The 17262-nt window shown below is 45.1% G+C and overlaps 2 protein-coding genes across 2 annotated transcripts; both read left to right on the forward strand.

Moving 5' to 3' along the window:
* The first annotated feature begins 10639 nt into the window (after positions 1 to 10639).
* LOC124667486 (B3 domain-containing protein Os06g0112300-like) lies at positions 10640 to 11224 on the forward strand. Its single transcript, XM_047204756.1, has 2 exons — positions 10640 to 10834; positions 10910 to 11224. The coding sequence occupies exons 1-2, from the start codon at positions 10640 to 10642 to the stop codon at positions 11222 to 11224; spliced, it is 510 nt and encodes a 169-aa protein (XP_047060712.1).
* A 2918-nt stretch (positions 11225 to 14142) lies between these two features.
* LOC124704037 lies at positions 14143 to 14683 on the forward strand. Its single transcript, XM_047236279.1, has 2 exons — positions 14143 to 14219; positions 14329 to 14683. The coding sequence occupies exons 1-2, from the start codon at positions 14143 to 14145 to the stop codon at positions 14681 to 14683; spliced, it is 432 nt and encodes a 143-aa protein (XP_047092235.1).
* The last annotated feature ends 2579 nt before the right edge of the window (positions 14684 to 17262 follow it).

Below are 17262 nucleotides of genomic sequence, written 5' to 3' on the forward strand. Positions count from 1 at the left end.
AAGACTTCGGGTTTATACAGTGTCATGAAGAGTCCTGTATTTACAAGAAAGTGAGTGGGAGCTCTGTAGCATTCCTGATATTATATGTAGATGACATATTATTGATTGGGAATGATATAGAACTATTAAGCAGTGTAAAAGGTTATTTGAATAATAGTTTTTCAATGAAAGACCTTGGTGAAGCATTGTATATATTAGGCATCAAGATTTATAGAGATAGATCAAGACGCCTAATAGGGTTATCACAGAGTTCATACCTGGACAAGATTATAAAGAAGTTTAGAATGGACGAAAGTAAGAAAGGGTTCTTACCTATGTTACCAGGCAAGGTCTTGAGTAAGACTCAAGGACCGACTACGGCATAAGAAAGAGAAAGGATGAGTAATATCCCCTATGCCTCGGCAGTAGGATCTATCATGTATGCCATGCTATGTACTAGACCGGATATTGCACATGTTGTTAGTTTGACTAGCAGATATCAAAGTGATCCAGGAATGGAACACTGGACAGCGGTCAAGAATATCCCGAAGTACTTGAAAAGAACTAAGGATATGTTTCTTTGTTATGGAGGTGACCAAGAGCTCGTTGTAAACGGTTACACCGATGCAAGTTGGAACACTGATCCTGATGACTCTAAGTCACAATCTGGGTACATTGAATGGTATTGTAGTAAGCTGGGCAAGCTCGAAGCAGTGCACGGTGGCGAAGTCTTCAACAGAATCAGAGTACATAGCGGATTCAGAGGCTTCATTAGAAGCGGTATGGATGAAAAGGTTCATTGTAGAGCTCGGTGTGGTTCCTAGTGCATTGGACCCATTAATCATCTACTGTGATAACATGGGTGCCATCGCCAATGCACAAGAGCCAAGGTCACACAAGAGGCTGAAGCATATCAAGCTGCGTTACCACTCGATTCGCGAGTACATCGAAGATGGAGAAGTAAAGATTTGAAAAGTACACACTGATCTGAATGTAGCAGATCCGTTGACTAAAGCTCTCCCTAGGGCAAAGCATGACCAACACCAGAATGCCATGGGTGTTAGGTATATCACAATGTAATCTAGATTATTGACTCTAGTGCAAGTGGGAGATCGAAGGAGATATGCCCAAGAGGCAATAATAAAAGTGGTTATTATATATCTTTATGTTTATGATAAATGTTTATATACCATGCTATAATTGTATTAACCGAAACATTGATACATGTGTGATATGTAAACAACAAAGAGTCCCTAGTATGCCTCTTAACTAGCTTGTTGATTAATGGATGATTAGTTTCATAATCATGAACATTGGATGTTATTAATAACAAGGTTATATCATTGTATAAATGATGTAATGGACACACCCAATTAAGCGTAGCATAAGATCTCGTCATTAAGTTATTTGCTATAAGCTTTCGATACATAGTTACCTAGTCCTTATGACCATGAGATCATATAAATCACTTATACCGGAAAGGTACTTTGATTACACCAAACGCCATCTGCGTAAATGGGTGGTTATAAAGGTGGGATTAAGTATCCGGAAAGTATGAGTTGAGGCATATGGATCAACGAGTGGGATTTGTCCATCCCGATGACGGATAGATATACTCTGGGCCCTCTCGGTGGAATGTCGTCTAATGTCTTGCAAGCATATGAATAAGTTCATAAGAGACCACATACCACGGTACGAGTAAAGAGTACTTGTCAAGAGACGAGGTTGAACAAGGTATAGAGTGATACCGATGATCAAACCTCGGACAAGTAAAATATCGCGTGACAAAGGGAATTGGTATCGTATGTGAATGGTTCATTCGATCACTAAAGTCATCGTTGAATATGTGGGAGCCATTATGGATCTCCGGATCCCGCTATTGGTTATTGGTCGGAGTGAGTACTCAACCATGTCCGCATAGTTCGCGAACCGTAGGGTGACACACTTAAAGTTGGATGTTGAAATGGTAGAACTTGAATATGGAATGGAGTTCGAATATTTGTTCTTAGTCCCGGATGAGATCCCGGACATCACGAGGAGTCCCGGAATGGTCCAGAGAATAAGATTCATATATAGGAAGTCATTTTATAAGATTTAAAATGATCCGAAAGGTTCTATGGAAGGTTCTAGAAGGTTCTAGAAAAGTCCGGAAGAAACCACTAAGGAAGGCGGAGTCCCGGATGGACTCCACCTCCATGGCCGGCCAACCCTAAAGGGGGAGGAGTCCCAAGTGGACTCCCCAAGGGGGGCCGGCCACCCCCTCCCAAGGAAGGGTGGGAATCCCACCTCTAGTGGGAGTCCTAGCTTGGGTAGGTTTCATGTGTTATGGAAAGTTTTGGTTTGGGGTCTTATTCGAAGACTTGTAGACCAACTCTTGGGTGTTCCACCTATATAATGAGGGCCAAGGGGAGGGGGCCGGCCACCCCAACAACCACCAAGGTGGCCGCACCCCTAGTGGCCGGCGCCCCCCTCTCCCAAACCCTAGCGGCCCTCTCTCCTCCACCACATCCCGCACGCTTAGCGAAGCTCCGCCGGATTTCTCCACCACCACCGACACCACGCCGTCGTGCTTTGTCGGATTCAAGAGGAGCTACTACTTCCGCTGCCCGCTGGAACGGGGAGGTGGACATCGTCTTCATCAACAACCGAACGTGTGACCGAGTACGGAGGTGCTGCCCATTCGTGGCGCCGTGATCAAGATCTTCTACGCGCTTTTGCAAGCGGCAAGTGAACGTCTACCGCAGCAACAAGAGCCTCATCTTGTAGGCTTTGGAATCTCTTCAAGGGTGAGACTTGATAATCCCCTCGTTGCTACCGTCTTCTAGATTGCATCTTGGATTGGATTGCGTGTTCGCGGTAGGAAATTTTTTGTTTTCTATGCAACGTTATCCTACACAAACAAGTCACACATGCTTATTGTCATCCACGCTGGTGAAGCAGGCAACCCAATTTTCTTTTCTTTTTTTGAACAGGGGAAGGCCCCAAAGTGACCTAGAAGCTTTCATTCAACAGTGATGCAACAAATACAAGGAGGGCTCCAGGAGGAAAGAAAATTACCGACAAGTCCAAGCTTTTTATACTAAGGACCCTAGAACATAAAAAGGAAAAGCAATCGGGTCCAGCTCCAACGCCACCGCTGCTACACATCGCGACACAGTCTAGCAACTCACCGCCAGGGACATGACCACTTGGGGAGAGACACCGGGAGCCAACTGAGCCGGTGCAGAGGGGCCTCCACTTTGGGATCACCGCCTGGAGGTTGATCTTAACCTGCAATCGCCAGCCGGAAGACACCGTCGCCGATGAAGAGGGAGGGAGTGGTCGCCCTTCCACCAGGATGGTCGGCAACCGAAGAAACACCGCAGAGAAAGCACTCCCAGGAGCAGCTTCGACGCTCCCCTGATGCAAATCCAGCCGCCAATCGATCAGAGAAGGAAAGACCCCAATCACCTCATCCCCACGACAAGTAGAGAAGAAAGTCTTCGATCTCCCACCGAAGGTAGCAGATCCAGCAGGACCAGCGAGCTTATTGATGAAGCTGCAGCCAGATCCTTGCATGGTCGTCGCCCACCATGGACACCGCCAAGCACAAGGCTCTCGCATCCTTCGGGCGCCGCCCGCAGACGCTGCGAAGAAGCTTCCAAACAGCAAGACGAAAGCTACAAAACAACAAAGAAAAGCTACTCCTACCATCCGGCCCACTCTCCCGCACATCAACGACCAGCCGTGGCCACCGGCAACGGGAGGGAGAGGGGCCGGCGAAGGCTAAGCTGTAGGCGAAGGGGAGAAAAGCTAGAGCAGGTATCCACCACGAACAGAGCCGGAGGCGAGAGTCTTCTTCGGACATCTACAATGGGAGACTCTTAAGTATACGCTTAAGTGAAAAAAGGAAAATCAAAAAATTCTAATTATGCACTAAGCGCCCTACCTCGCAACGCCGAGCGCTTGCTCGGTCGCTAGACTGGACGCCAAAAGAACCTACAGTGCCGTTGCTCTCCAACGCGCGACGCACGGGCCGGCCGCTTGCCGCACCGATAGGCCGGAGCATGCCACCAACGACTCGTCCTCAGCTGCTCATCTGGACCGCCGATGGTGAGGAACCCAGCCGCCCGTCTGTCCCTCCTCGGAGTACTTCGTCGATATGGTGAGGTACCCAGCCTCCTGTCTGTTCTCCTCGGAGAACTTCGTCGACAGTGAGATACCCAGCTGCACGTCTTTCTCCTTACCAGGCACAACAAAACCTTCAGGCTGGTCCATGTATATCTCATCCTCAAGCTCTCCATGCAGAAAAGCAGTCTTCACATCTAACTTCTCAAGTTCAAGATCATGCATAGCCACAAATATCAAAGAATGCACGAATGGAACTATGCTTCACAACCGGAGAGAATACATCATTATAGTCAATACCTGGAATTTGGCTGAAACATTTTGCTACTAACATTGTCTTAAACCTCGGAGGCTCATTAGGAGACAATTCTTCCTTTCTTTTAAATATCCACTTACAGCGGACAACCTTCTTGTGTTTAGGCAAGGGCACAACATCCCATGTGCCATTCTTGTCAAGCGACTGCATCTCCTCTTGCATAGCAGAAATCCACTTCACGCGGTCAACGGATGCAACGGCCTCAGTATATGTAGCAGGTTCAGTATCATGCTCCACCTGTTCAGCATAACTCAAAGCATGATGAACAAGATTACATTCTTCAATTAAACGAGGACGTGGACCTTTGTTACGCCTCGGTCTATCAGCAGCAATATAACCATTTGTTTGCTGCAAAACAGGTGGTGAGTGCTGAACAACAGTGTTATCATTTTCAGCAACATCATTTTCTTTCTCCTCCACGTGCTCCACCTGCACACTGATCCTCTGTTGCTCATCATCAGAACTATCAGAAAAATCAACAGCATCAGTAACGTCTGTAGATGAACTCTTATAAAACATGACATCCTCATTAAAGACTACATTCCTGCTATGCAAAACTTTCATAGTTTCAGGATTCCATAACTTGTATGCCTTAACTCCTGAACCATAACCAAGAAACACACACTTAACAGCCCTAGGCTCTAGCTTTCCATTATCAACATGAGCATAAGCAGTGCAACCGAAAACTCTCAACTGTGAATAATCAGCAGGTGAACCAGACCATACCTCAATAGGAGTTTTCTTATCAAGCGGAATACAAGGTGACATGTTTATCAAGTAACATGCGGTGGAGGCTGCTTCAGCCCAGAAACGTCTATGCATACCAGCATTGGACAACATGCAGCGAGCCTTGGAGATGATGGTTCTGTTCATCCTCTCCGCCACACCATTCCGCTGAGGAGTATATGGGATGGTGTGGTGCCTGACAATGCCTTCGTCGCTGCAATAATCATTGGAAACAGTAGAACAAAACTCCATGCCATTGTCAGTACAAAGCAATTTAACTTTCTTTTCGGTTTGCTTCTCTAACATAACTTTCCACTTTCTAAAATCATCAAACACATCAGATTTATGTTTCAGAAAGAAAGGCCACACTTTTCTGGAGTAATCATCTATGATAGTAAGCATGTAATTCGCACCACCAAGAGAAGTCTTGCGGGAAGGTCCCCACACATCAGCATGTACATAATCTAGAATCCCTTTAGTGGTATGAACGGAAGCATTGAATTTAACTCTTTTATGCTTACCAAAAATGCAGTGCTCACAGAACTCAAACTTACTCAAATTGCAGCCATCTAGTAGTGTTTGTACCCTTCAACATCAAGGGTACTGAGAGAGATCAGATTTCTGGCCATACCAGGTATGTGTCTCACATCTGTCAGAGTGCGTGTCATGCCATCATGCATCTTTATCTGAACGGAGCCAATACCCACGATCTCCCGTGGGTTGTTATCTCCCATACGCACAACATCTCCACTCTGCACAAACTCATAAGAACTGAACCAGTCTTTGTTACATCAAATATGAAACGAACATGCAAAATGAAAGATCCACTCATCATTACCAGAAACACAACCAGCAAACACAACTAGGCACTCGCCATCAGAATTATCACTGGAAACAACAGCAGCCTTACCATCACTCTCAGATTTGTTTTTCAGTTGGTAAGTACTGTTTCTTTTCTCTTTGTTCTGCAACTTCCAGCAATCATCAATATTGTGGCTAGTTTTCTTACAATACTTGCAGAACTTACCATCTCGTCCATTGGACTTTGAGCGACCTCTGTCGGTCTTGCTTTTATCTCTATTGTAGTTGTTGTAGTTGTTGTTTCTGTTCTCGGTCCTGCCTCGGACCTGCAGTGCTTCTACCTTAGATGACGAACCCTCTGCCTGCACCATATATTTCATCTTTTTCCTCTGCTGGAGGGCCTCATAAACTTCGGCAAGGGTTAGTTCATCACGACTGTATAACAAAGTGTCTCGAAAATTTGCGAAGGAATTAGGCAACGAGACTAACAGTATAAGAGCGAGATCCTCATCATCATAATTTACCTCCATGGACAGCAAATCAGAAACGATCTCTCTAAAGATCGATAGGTGATTCATCATTGATGCACCTTCTTGCAGCTTGTGCGAGAACAACTTCATCTTCACGTGCATCTTACTGGTTAGATCTTTGGACATGCAGATTGATTCCAGTTTCAACCACAGCGCCGCTGCGGATTTCTGAGACAGCACTTCCTGCAAGATATTGTTGGATAGATGAAGCTGAATTAAAGAAAACGCCTTACGGTGTTTCCTCTTTTCTTCGTCGATCCAGGTCTTGGCATCTTTCTTGCCAAATCCATCAAGAGCTTCATCCAGATCAGAAGATTGGGTAAGGATTGCCCTCATCTTCACTTGCCACAGAGAAAATCTCGTGGTGTAATCCAGCTACGGTAGATCGAACTTCAAGGAAGACATGTCGCAAAACCCTAGATTGAAACACGGGCTCTGATACCACTTGTTATAAAAGCGACAAGCAAATAACGACGAACGAAATAAGAACACACGCAGGGGACACAAGATATAACGTGGAAAACCCCTTCCAACACAGAAGGGGAAAAACCACGGGCGCCAGCCAGCAAAACTTCACTATATCGAGGAGTGTTTACAAACGCCGTGGGATATCTTATAATCTGATAAACCCTAGCTGGTGGCTTACAAGATGTATATATAGGCGGTGCCAACGATCCGTACCATACCGCGGGGGGCTGCCGCCCCCCGCACCCGCCTTCGCAGGCGACGGGCCAAGCCTTCGGCCCAAGCCTCCGGCGACGGGCCTCGCTCCGCTCGTCAGAAGTTAGCCTCCCTTTAGTATATGAATTTAGATCACAATACAACAAATGAGTCAATGGGGTGGATTCAATGAAGGCAATGGCTTCCATGGTGGCGGTTATCGCTTCAATGTTATTCAGGATTCAACAATGCCCATATTTGTCAGAATGTAGGGTAGGGCACGTAAATGTCGTCATCGCTTGCCATGACCAGAATTTTTTTTTTGCGAAATACCTTGTATTACTCAAAGACATCAGGAATTACAAATTCTATGGCACGTACTCGCTTGGAACTCTCGCGCAAGGAGAAGGAGGGCCAAGGAGGAGAAATGTGTTCCTTTGGATTGGGTTTCTTTTAAATTAAGTTGCCGAGTAGGTGTCGAGATCCTAAGGGCATGTACAATGGGGACGCTTGGAGTGGGCGCTAGGCTTTTTTTCCCTGGCTGTTTCCTTGGATTTCCGATCGATCCCGGGATTTTGCTTGGCATCGACGCAAAAAGATGAGTCGGCGCTTGTCTTTTATTTTCCCGCATGATTTGGATCGAGGAGGGATGGGCGCTAGGATAAACTGAATTGAAGAGCCGACTCCTTCCAAAACATTTTAACTGAATCTAGCTCAATCTCATGCTTTCCATACACTCAAAGATACTTTCCATATACTCAAAGAAAAATCTGAACGGAATCTTCTGCCGTGATTGGAATCACGCACACAAAGACTGCTTTTCTGCATGGAGAGCTTGAGGATCTTGTTTGCAAGTTGAAGAGGTCTCTTTATGGTCTGAAACAGTCTCCAAGACAGTGGTACAAAAGGTTTGATTCATCTATGCTTGCACATGAGTTTAAGAGATTTAAGTATGATAGTTGTGTTTATATCAAGTTTGTTAATGGATCACCAATATACTTGTTGTTATATGTTGATGATATGTTAATTGCTGCCAAGAGCAAGAAATAGATCACTACTTTAAAGTCACAGTTAAGTAGTGAGTTTGAGATGAAGGATCTTGGTGCTGCTAAGAAAATACTAGGTATGGAAATTACAAGAGACAGAAAATCTAGTGTGTTATTTCTTAGTCAGCAAAATTACATTCGAAAGTTCTTCATCGTTTTAATATGCATGATGCAAAGTCTGTTAGTACACCAATTGCTTCTCACTTCAAATTGTCAGCATTGCAATGTCCTAGTACTGATGAAGATATTGAGTACATGTCTCGAGTTCCATATTCTAGTGCTGTTGGTTCCTTGATGTATGACATGGTTTGTTCTCGTCCTAATTTATCATATGCTATGAGTTTGGTCAGTCGATACCTAGCTGATCCTGGTAAAGAACATTGGAAAGTTGTTCAGTAGATTTTCAGGTACCTTCGTGGCACATCCAAAGCTTGCTTGAAGTTTGGCAAGACCGGTGAGGGACTCGTAGGCTATGTGGATTCAGATTTTGCTGCCGATTTGGATAAGAGAAGATCCCTCATAGGTTATGTGTTCACTGTTGGTGGATCTGCTATGAGTTGGAAGGCAACGTTACAATCTATTGTTGCCCAATCTACAACTGAAGCAGAATATATAGCAATTAATGAAGTTTGCAAAGAGTCTGTTTGGTTGAAAGGTTTGTATGCTGAGCTTTGTGGAGATGATTCTTGCATTAACTTGTTTTCTGATAGTCAAAGTGCAATCTACCTTACTAAAGATCAAATGTTCCATGAGAGGACAAAGCACATTGATATCAAGTACCATTATGTTTGCGACATTGTTGCTCAAGGTAAACTAAAGGTATGCAAGATAAGTACTCATGATAATCCTGCTGATATGATGACAAAGTCAGTTCCTGTTTCCAAGTTTGAGCTTTGCTCGAGCTTGGTTGGTATAGCTGTTTAGCCCAAGTGGCTGTTGGCGCCAGCAAGTGTTTTTTCTTTGCTGTTCAGGAGATTGTTGAAGTTCATGCAACAAGATGGAATTTGTCTCAAGGTGGAGTTTGTTGTATTGTGATCCAAATTCATATACTAAAGGGAGGCTAACTTCTGACGAGCGGAGCGAGGCCCGTCGCCTGCGAAGGGGGTGCGGGGGGGGCGGCAGCCCCCCGCGGTACGGTACGGATCGTTGGCACCGCCTATATATACATCTTGTAAGCCGCCGGTTAGGGTTTATCAGATTGTAAGTTTGTAAACACTCCTCGATATAGTGAAGTTTTGCTGGCTGGCGCCCGTGGTTTTTTCCCATTCTGTGTTGGAAGGGGTTTTCCACGTTAAATCTTGTGTCCCCTGCATGTGTTCTTGTTTCGTTCTTCATTATTTGCTTGTCATTTTTATAACATCATTGACCTCTTGGATCACCAGCGCCACAACCAGTCATACCACTCTCGCCGCCGGCGTGTTAATTTTCCTAACCATCCACGTTGGCCAAATACTCTCTTATGTCGCGTTATGATGAATTCTGCTTGTAGATCTCACAAAGGTTATCTGTTTTACCTGTTGACCTTTCCAGGCAGCAACAGTGGCACATATATATGTTGCTGAAATGTTCTCAACTCCTGTAATCTTTCCCAAACCTGTGACTTATTTTGTTGATGGGGAGAAGCCAACAGCCTTGGAGTTTCTGCACAACACGCTGCTGGACCGGTCAGTTACCGAAGTGGTCGGCTTCATCAGTAGGAAATGCATCTCTGATATCTGCAATCCCAAAACTCTGAACGTATTCATCAAAACGCAAGTCCCCCGTTTTGAACGTAACAGCTTGCGTACAAAATTATTGGCGATTACTTGGAGCCATTTTATGGGATTTTGTAAAAGATTTTGTAAAATGTGCATTGTAGCGAAGCTCAATAAGGTGTTGTACTGTTGAACTAAAATAAATGTTGGGCTCTGGAAATCCCGTGAATTCATCTGAGAAAACAAACTCTATAATTCATGGGTGCACCTTGGCAGCTTCATCACTTGTCAGCTAGCTTTGCAAATGCAGTGAGCTGTGAATAGCTAGCTTTCCAAATGCAGTGAGCAATGAGTACTTTCCAAATTCACTGGTGCAGCGAAGGCACAGATGCACTATATGTGTGCTGAATCTGGTAATTGCTTTAATTCGAGAGTACTGTTGGTTGGTTAGCTGCACACTCATCAAGCGCGCGCGGTAGAGTTGCCCAGCTTTACCATTGGTCGAAGAGCAGAAGTCTTCCTTGCCTGCGCTCTGCTCAAGGTGCTCATGGTGCTCTGCTTCTTCCCCCAAATTCTTCTTTTTTTTCAGAATAAAAGGCCTCGAGAGCCTTTGTTTCATTGGAGAAACAAGTACCAAGTTCTTTTTCTTCATCGATTTTGTTTCACTTTTTTTTCCCTTCCAGTGGCTATGGATATCCCACTCTTACTGCATAAATACATGAAAATTTTCTCTGGAAATAAAGTAGATGATCATGTTGTTTTCGGTGATATTGTCGTCAGATGGAGATCCCTGCCGGCCCATCGAGGAAGCTGCCGGCCGTGCACCTCGTGAAGCCGAAGCTGGAGCCCTGCGAGGAGTCGCTACCGGCGCGGCTGAATGCTGGCGAGGATCAGGAGACCACCCCGCTCTCCGGCCGCCGGCCCTTCTTCACGGCCATCATGGCCAAGACCCATGTCCAGAAGCCATATCAGCTGGTACGTCTCCCAGTCACTCGTGTAGGCAACATTTGGGGGATCGATAACTGATCGTGCCATCATCTTCTTGCTCAGGTCATCCCGGCTCACTTCCACCGCCGGCTCCCGGCAAGGCGCACGGCAGCCGTGCTTCGGTGCGGCGGGGGGTCGTGGATCATGAGCTACTGCGGCGACAACAGGCTGAAGAGGCTGGACGGGGCGTGGGCCGACTTCGCCGTCGACAACGGGCTGCTGGTCGGCGACGCGTGCGTGTTCGAGCTGGTGTCCGGGGGCGGCGTCAGGGGGCAGGAGCTGGTGTTCGAGGTTCAGGTGCTCCGCGGCGGCGGGATGCCAGGGGAGATCGCCGACAAGGGAGCCACCGCCGACGATCCCATCGTCATCGCCGACTAGACAGCGTCACAGCGATAGTTTAGTGCCTCTCGTACGCCGTTCACCACCGTTTACACTTTGCGTGTTTGCAATTATGTTATGGCTTGTCATATTTTCGATGGCTTGATGCCTACATCCGTAGTTAATTTACTTGTCAGATGGCTTGAGCACGAACCGTCCACCCCCATTAGTCCCGGAAATATTCGAACCGCGACTAAAGTGGGCTTTAGTCGCGGTTCGGGAGGCGACCCGTGACTAATGCTCCATCCGAGACGAAAGGGTACCCCTTTAGTCGCGGTTGGTAACACCAACCGGGACTAAAGGGCTATGGAAGGATGCAGCCGGTGAAAAAACCTTTAGTCGCGGTCCCCAACCGCGACTAAAGGGTACCCCTTTAGTTCCGGTTGGTGTCCCCAACCGCGACTAAAGGTTTTTCCGAGTTTTTTTACTCCCACGCACCATGCCCCCCCCCCCCTCCTGGATCGCCTTTTTTTGTTTGTAAAATACAAAAGAAAATGATAGAAAATAAAAAAAAATTGTTTTCAGATTCTTGTATATTATGCAACCTACTATTCGAAGAAATTAAGAAATTCGAATTTTCACTTTTTTTACAAAAAAAGTGAAAAAATGGTAAAACCGCAATAACTTTTGCATACGACGTCGGAAAAAAAGTATAATATATCAAAAAAATCCTGGGAAAAAGTTACATCCGGTTAGCCAATTTTTAGATTCTCAAAATTCCAAATGAAAATACGAAAGCAGAAAGATTTTAGTTTTTGCTATAAATTATGGATTTTATATTTTTTAATTTTTTTAAAAAAATAAAATTAATAATTGCATCCAGCATAAAGATTACTATTACTTTTACCCAAATTTTAGATTTTCAAAATTTTAGGTTTTGGCAAAAAAAAATTGAAAAATAAAAAAATTTAAAATTTAAAAATAATAAAAATTAAAAAGTTAATGTTTATTTATTTATTCACGATTATTATTACATCATTATTTTTGTTTATGAAAAAAATTATTTGAAATTCAAACAATAAAAAAATGTGACATTGACCAACATGTTAATAGAATTGATATGATACTAGTATCACATACATGTGCGCGTAGCACTTGGATGCGGGATGGAATGGAACTCGGAAGTTAAGCGTGCTAGAGGTGGAGTAGTGGGAGGATGGGTGACCGAGCGGGAAGTTTGACCACGACTAAGTAATTTGACTAGAGATAAGTGTAGTTAGAGATAGAGACTAAGCTATGCAAATAACTGAAATAATAGAAATTCTTAAAAAAATAGATAAAAAAAACGAAGTGAAAAAAATTAGAAACCCAAATGAATTAAAAAAAATTAACGAAATAGCCTTTAGTCCCGGTTGGGCCTTCGCCCAGGCGCACGCTAGCCGCCCACGTGGACGGACCTTTAGTCGCGGTTCGTAAGCAACCGCGACTAGGGGGAACTTTAGTCGCGACCATTTAGTCCCGGTTGCGCAACCGCGACTAATGGCAGTTGCGAACCGGGACTAAAGCCCTTTTTTCTACCAGTGGTTGCTGGTGTATATGGTACTAGTATAACGCCTAATACTAAACAGATACTCTTCATAACAATGTTTTATTGATTCTTCGTCACTTGGTGGGCACAAGACACAATCACATAGAGTTTCTTGGTCACTTGGTTGTTGTCATTCCGGCTATCGCCACCAGGGTGGATACAAGATGCATATAGTTTCTTTCTATTCTCTCTTTCGTTGGTTTATTCATGTCACCACTTTGAGCCACCCATAAGTTTGTAATTCTGATTATCCTAACATCTATAACCTTGAAACTTTGCAACGAAAAGTTGGGTGCATCACTTTGATGCATGAGTTAAGATTTTATCCCCCATTTCTAAAAAAAAGACACAATCACATCAAAACAACCAATACAACCACATCTCGTTCATTCTACCCATTCCCCGTTTTCAAATCTCTCTCACATCTACATCAAATTTACTTCATTCATCATTATTGTTGAAGACATTTCTATGTGTAATATCCATGAGAAGCTGTGGGAACCATAAGCTAAGGAAAAAACGAGAATATATAGCAACCGCATATTTGGGGGTGTATACGCGAGCACGCGTTCGTTACCGTTAGATGCATATCAGCACCGTTGGATCAACTAACATCCGCCAAACGTCCGTTTGTGCTGTTGTCACGTCCTCCTCCACAGCCCACACCACCGCGCTCATATCATTAGATAAAACCAAAATTCTATGCGGTGGAAAGGGGCAAGGCAGGCTGTTGGAGAGCGTTGACCTTGCCCGTACAGCGTCCTCGCAACTCCCCTCGTCCGGCCTGAGCTCACAACCTACCCGTCCCAGCCCCTTGCCGCGACGGCCGCGGCCACCACGTCCTCGACGACGCCGTCCCCGGCCGAATCCACCACGCCCTGCCGCACTGCCTCTGTCGCCATCATCTTGCCCCCAGCGAGGAGCATGTCCCGCTCCCGCCTGGTGGCGGCGCCAGGGACCTTCTGCCGGATGTCGGAGGAGGCAGGCTGGTCGAAGGCGATGCCGGACGCAGCGTGACGAACGCTCACTCGCTCAGTTGGGCAGAGCGTGCGCAGTGACACGCCACTGCGAGCTACCACGACCTCGTCCGTTCCTCCGCGCGGCGGCAACCTCCCCTACCAACGCGCGGTTTCTTCCCCGCGGAAGCCTCCCCGATTCTTTGCGCCCACGGTTGCTTCAAGCCTTCAAGCAACCCACCCCCGCGCCCCACCAAACCCAACCTCAACACCCGCGCTTTCAGTTGGCGGGGAGGAGTTGCGCGCGGCCAACGAGCAGCGTGTCCGGCGGCAACGGTGGGGGTCTGGAGCAGCAGTAGACGTACGGGCGGGGGTTGCGGCTGATGGCCGCGCCGGGGCCACGCGCCGCCGAGCACCACCAGAAGCGGCGGCCCATGTCCGCCGATCTGCTCCAGAACTGCGACCTGCTGCCTCCGGCCAAGCTCTTCGGCCCCTTGCCTACCCTGCAGAGGTAATAAGGCCTCCCTCCCGTTTCCCACCCCCTCTCGCGCGTCCGCCGTAGCAGCGCATTGCTCACACACACCCATCGTGGCTCCTATTTTCCGGTGCGACGACGGCAGGCTGGAGAGTGCGGCGGGCGCGGACAACCACCACAAGGGCGACGGCGGCGGGGGCGGCAACGGCAGCCTGCTGCGAGCGCTGCGGCTGTTGCAGTCGTGGGCGCGCGAGGCGGAGGAGAAGCTGGCCGCGGCGGGCGCCAGCAACGGCGGCCTGGCCGCGCTGCTCCTGCGCGACTCGGCGGCGCTATCCGCGCACCGACGGTGGGTCATGATGCTCGAGGCCGATAACTCCGTTCTCAGAGCGGGAGGAGCCCCCGCCGGCGCGGACCCGGGGGAGGGCGAGGACGGCTCGGTGGGGGTGGCCGCCGCGTGGTGGGTGGCGCTCGCGGTCTACGGTGGCGTGATTTGTCGGTAAAGGCGACGGGCTTCAGGTCCGGCCCGACGACAAGGAGACCCCGTCTATTTTCCTCTTATTAACTTTTGTATTTTCTATATAAATCTTTATCTTTCTAGAAATACACTTTTGATCCCAAATATTTTAAAATATGTTCCTGCTACACAAAGGTGTGGATGAAGGCTTAGTTATCATCTCATGGCAAAACTAACACCGTTTGAACACGTGTCAGTCTCTCACCGCGTGCTCACGTATACACCCGGTCACCAGGCTTCATCCGTATCAAAATATAAGTACTAAACTAAGAACCATATATTTGTAATTGTTTGGGCGCACAAAATTCAAATTGAATATGATAAAATAATTGCTCACTAGAGAGCCCGAGTCATAAATAAAATTCTAGATATCCCCCAAAAAGGATCCTGCAATGTTAAAAAGGGGTGTAAGAACAATTCATAGTGTTGGAAAGAGTTTCTGACATAACAATGCATGTCACATACCCTTCAAATAATAATCACGACTCGAAAAATCCCTATACGATCTCCTTGAAGGCTTGAAACCGTCGAATAATTTCTACATCATCAAGTGATTTAAATTTATCCCACTAAGTGTAGCATATCATCAAGTGATTAAACAAATCATCATTTATCTTGTTGGACAATTTAGACTTGACAATTTTTTATTTCCAAGAAAGCTCTATCAATAGATGTCGTTGAAATCGACAATAACAAAGTCAACTCAATGAGCTTGTAAACCAATGGAAATACCATGTGTTTCTCTATTTGAACCATTTTTGCAGCCAAACTTTCAAGATCATTGCAAGTCGAAAAGGTAACATGATTTCTCAAATGAAGAACATAAGTCTCAAGACGATCCCTCAATATCGTACGATCATCATTACAGAAATCTTCATTATAAATATCAACAAGACAACAAATTAAGCTTCTCTACATTGAACTTGGAGAAAGAATCCCTGGGATCAGGACATGAGAAACAAGCACGTACCTCGATCTTCTATCCAAATGAAGAAATGTTTCATGACGTTAACCTCATCTAGTATCTCCAGATCTAGCAAAACTAGTTTGCTGATTCAAACCTCTTCCTGTAGAAATTTCACGTCTCTCAAGCTTATCCAAAATATCTTTTGTGAGGTTCTTCCACCAATACTTTCATTTTCGTGCATGATGAACTTGTTGTGTTTACAATAAGTGATACATACTAAAAAATCATGAATATATGAGCAAGAAGAAGTAGCGATGGAGACAACAACAAGCTGCAGACGATGAGCAAAGCAATGCACATATAAGGTATATGGGTTCTCATCTATAATTTTTCTTTGAAAGCCATTAAATTCACCTCTCATGTTGGAAGCTCCATCATATCCTTGCTCTCGAAGCCTTGATTGGAAGTTTGTAATGATCAAGAAGCATAACAAGAGCTAACTTTAGAAATGTTTGATGTAATATAGAAAAAATGTTCTAGAACTTCCCCTTTATTGCCCATGTACCTACAAGAAATAGTAGATAATTATTAGATTAAGGGCGGTTTCGGAGAGAATAGAAAATAAATAAATGAAACAAAAGACTATTGCTAACTTCAACATTACCGCCTTATGTTCTTTCACGGATATATCCCGTGAATCGTCAATAAGCGCGGAGATTTTTTTTATCACCAAGGTCTTCCATAATCACTTCGGTGACTTTTTCTACACAACTTCTTGCAAGATCCTTATATCTCACCGGAAATCATTTGAAGGTATCTTCCACCACGATCAAAATCATCTCTTACTTGTTCATTTTGCATCTTTCAACATATCGATCATCTCTAGAAAATTTCCTTTTTCAAAGAAGTGGACGATTCATCGTGGTCACAAAAGGACAAATACTGTGCCATGAGATATCTACAACACTCTAGAGAAGAAGTCAAACAGATTTTTAAAAGCTCTTCTGATTCATCTTCCACTCTAGGAGTTACCACACTTCGGTTTTGATTTTTCTAAGCATTACAATGGGGAACACAATTATTGTGATTGCTTCCCACACCATCAATATGTCAGGGTAAAGCTTTGTATGCATGCTTCCAATCCTGAAAACCAGTTTTGGTGAAGACTTCATAACCAGTTCTCCTACGGAAATTCAATTCGACTCCTGGGTGCGTATGCTCTCTCTACCAACAAAATATATTTCGAAGCGTGGAAATTTTTTGATAAAAATTCTACATGTACATCTCCATAATATATGTGTATGCGTCAAGTTTCACGAAAAATTAATATTTTTTGTGGCCTATGTAAAAAAGAGAAAACTTATCATGTGAAAAGCATTGTTTTCAGCACTGAATTTTGTCTTTTTTACACACGTCACATGATAAGTTCATGTTTTATGAAACGACTTTGTGAGCGCGTAGCACGTGAAGATGTACATGCGAATTTTTTGTTTCAATTTTTTTGAAATTTAAAATATGTATAAGATGCATTTCAAAATATAGGGAGCATATGCTCCCATGTTCCAAAACACCACTCCCGTTCTCCTAGCTCTTCCAAGATTCTTAAAGAGGAAGCAATACAAATAAAGGTTGCATCTTTGGACACACTATATTCAAAG

This window comes from Lolium rigidum, chromosome 1, assembly GCF_022539505.1.
Source record: "Lolium rigidum isolate FL_2022 chromosome 1, APGP_CSIRO_Lrig_0.1, whole genome shotgun sequence".
Lineage (NCBI taxonomy): Eukaryota > Viridiplantae > Streptophyta > Magnoliopsida > Poales > Poaceae > Lolium > Lolium rigidum.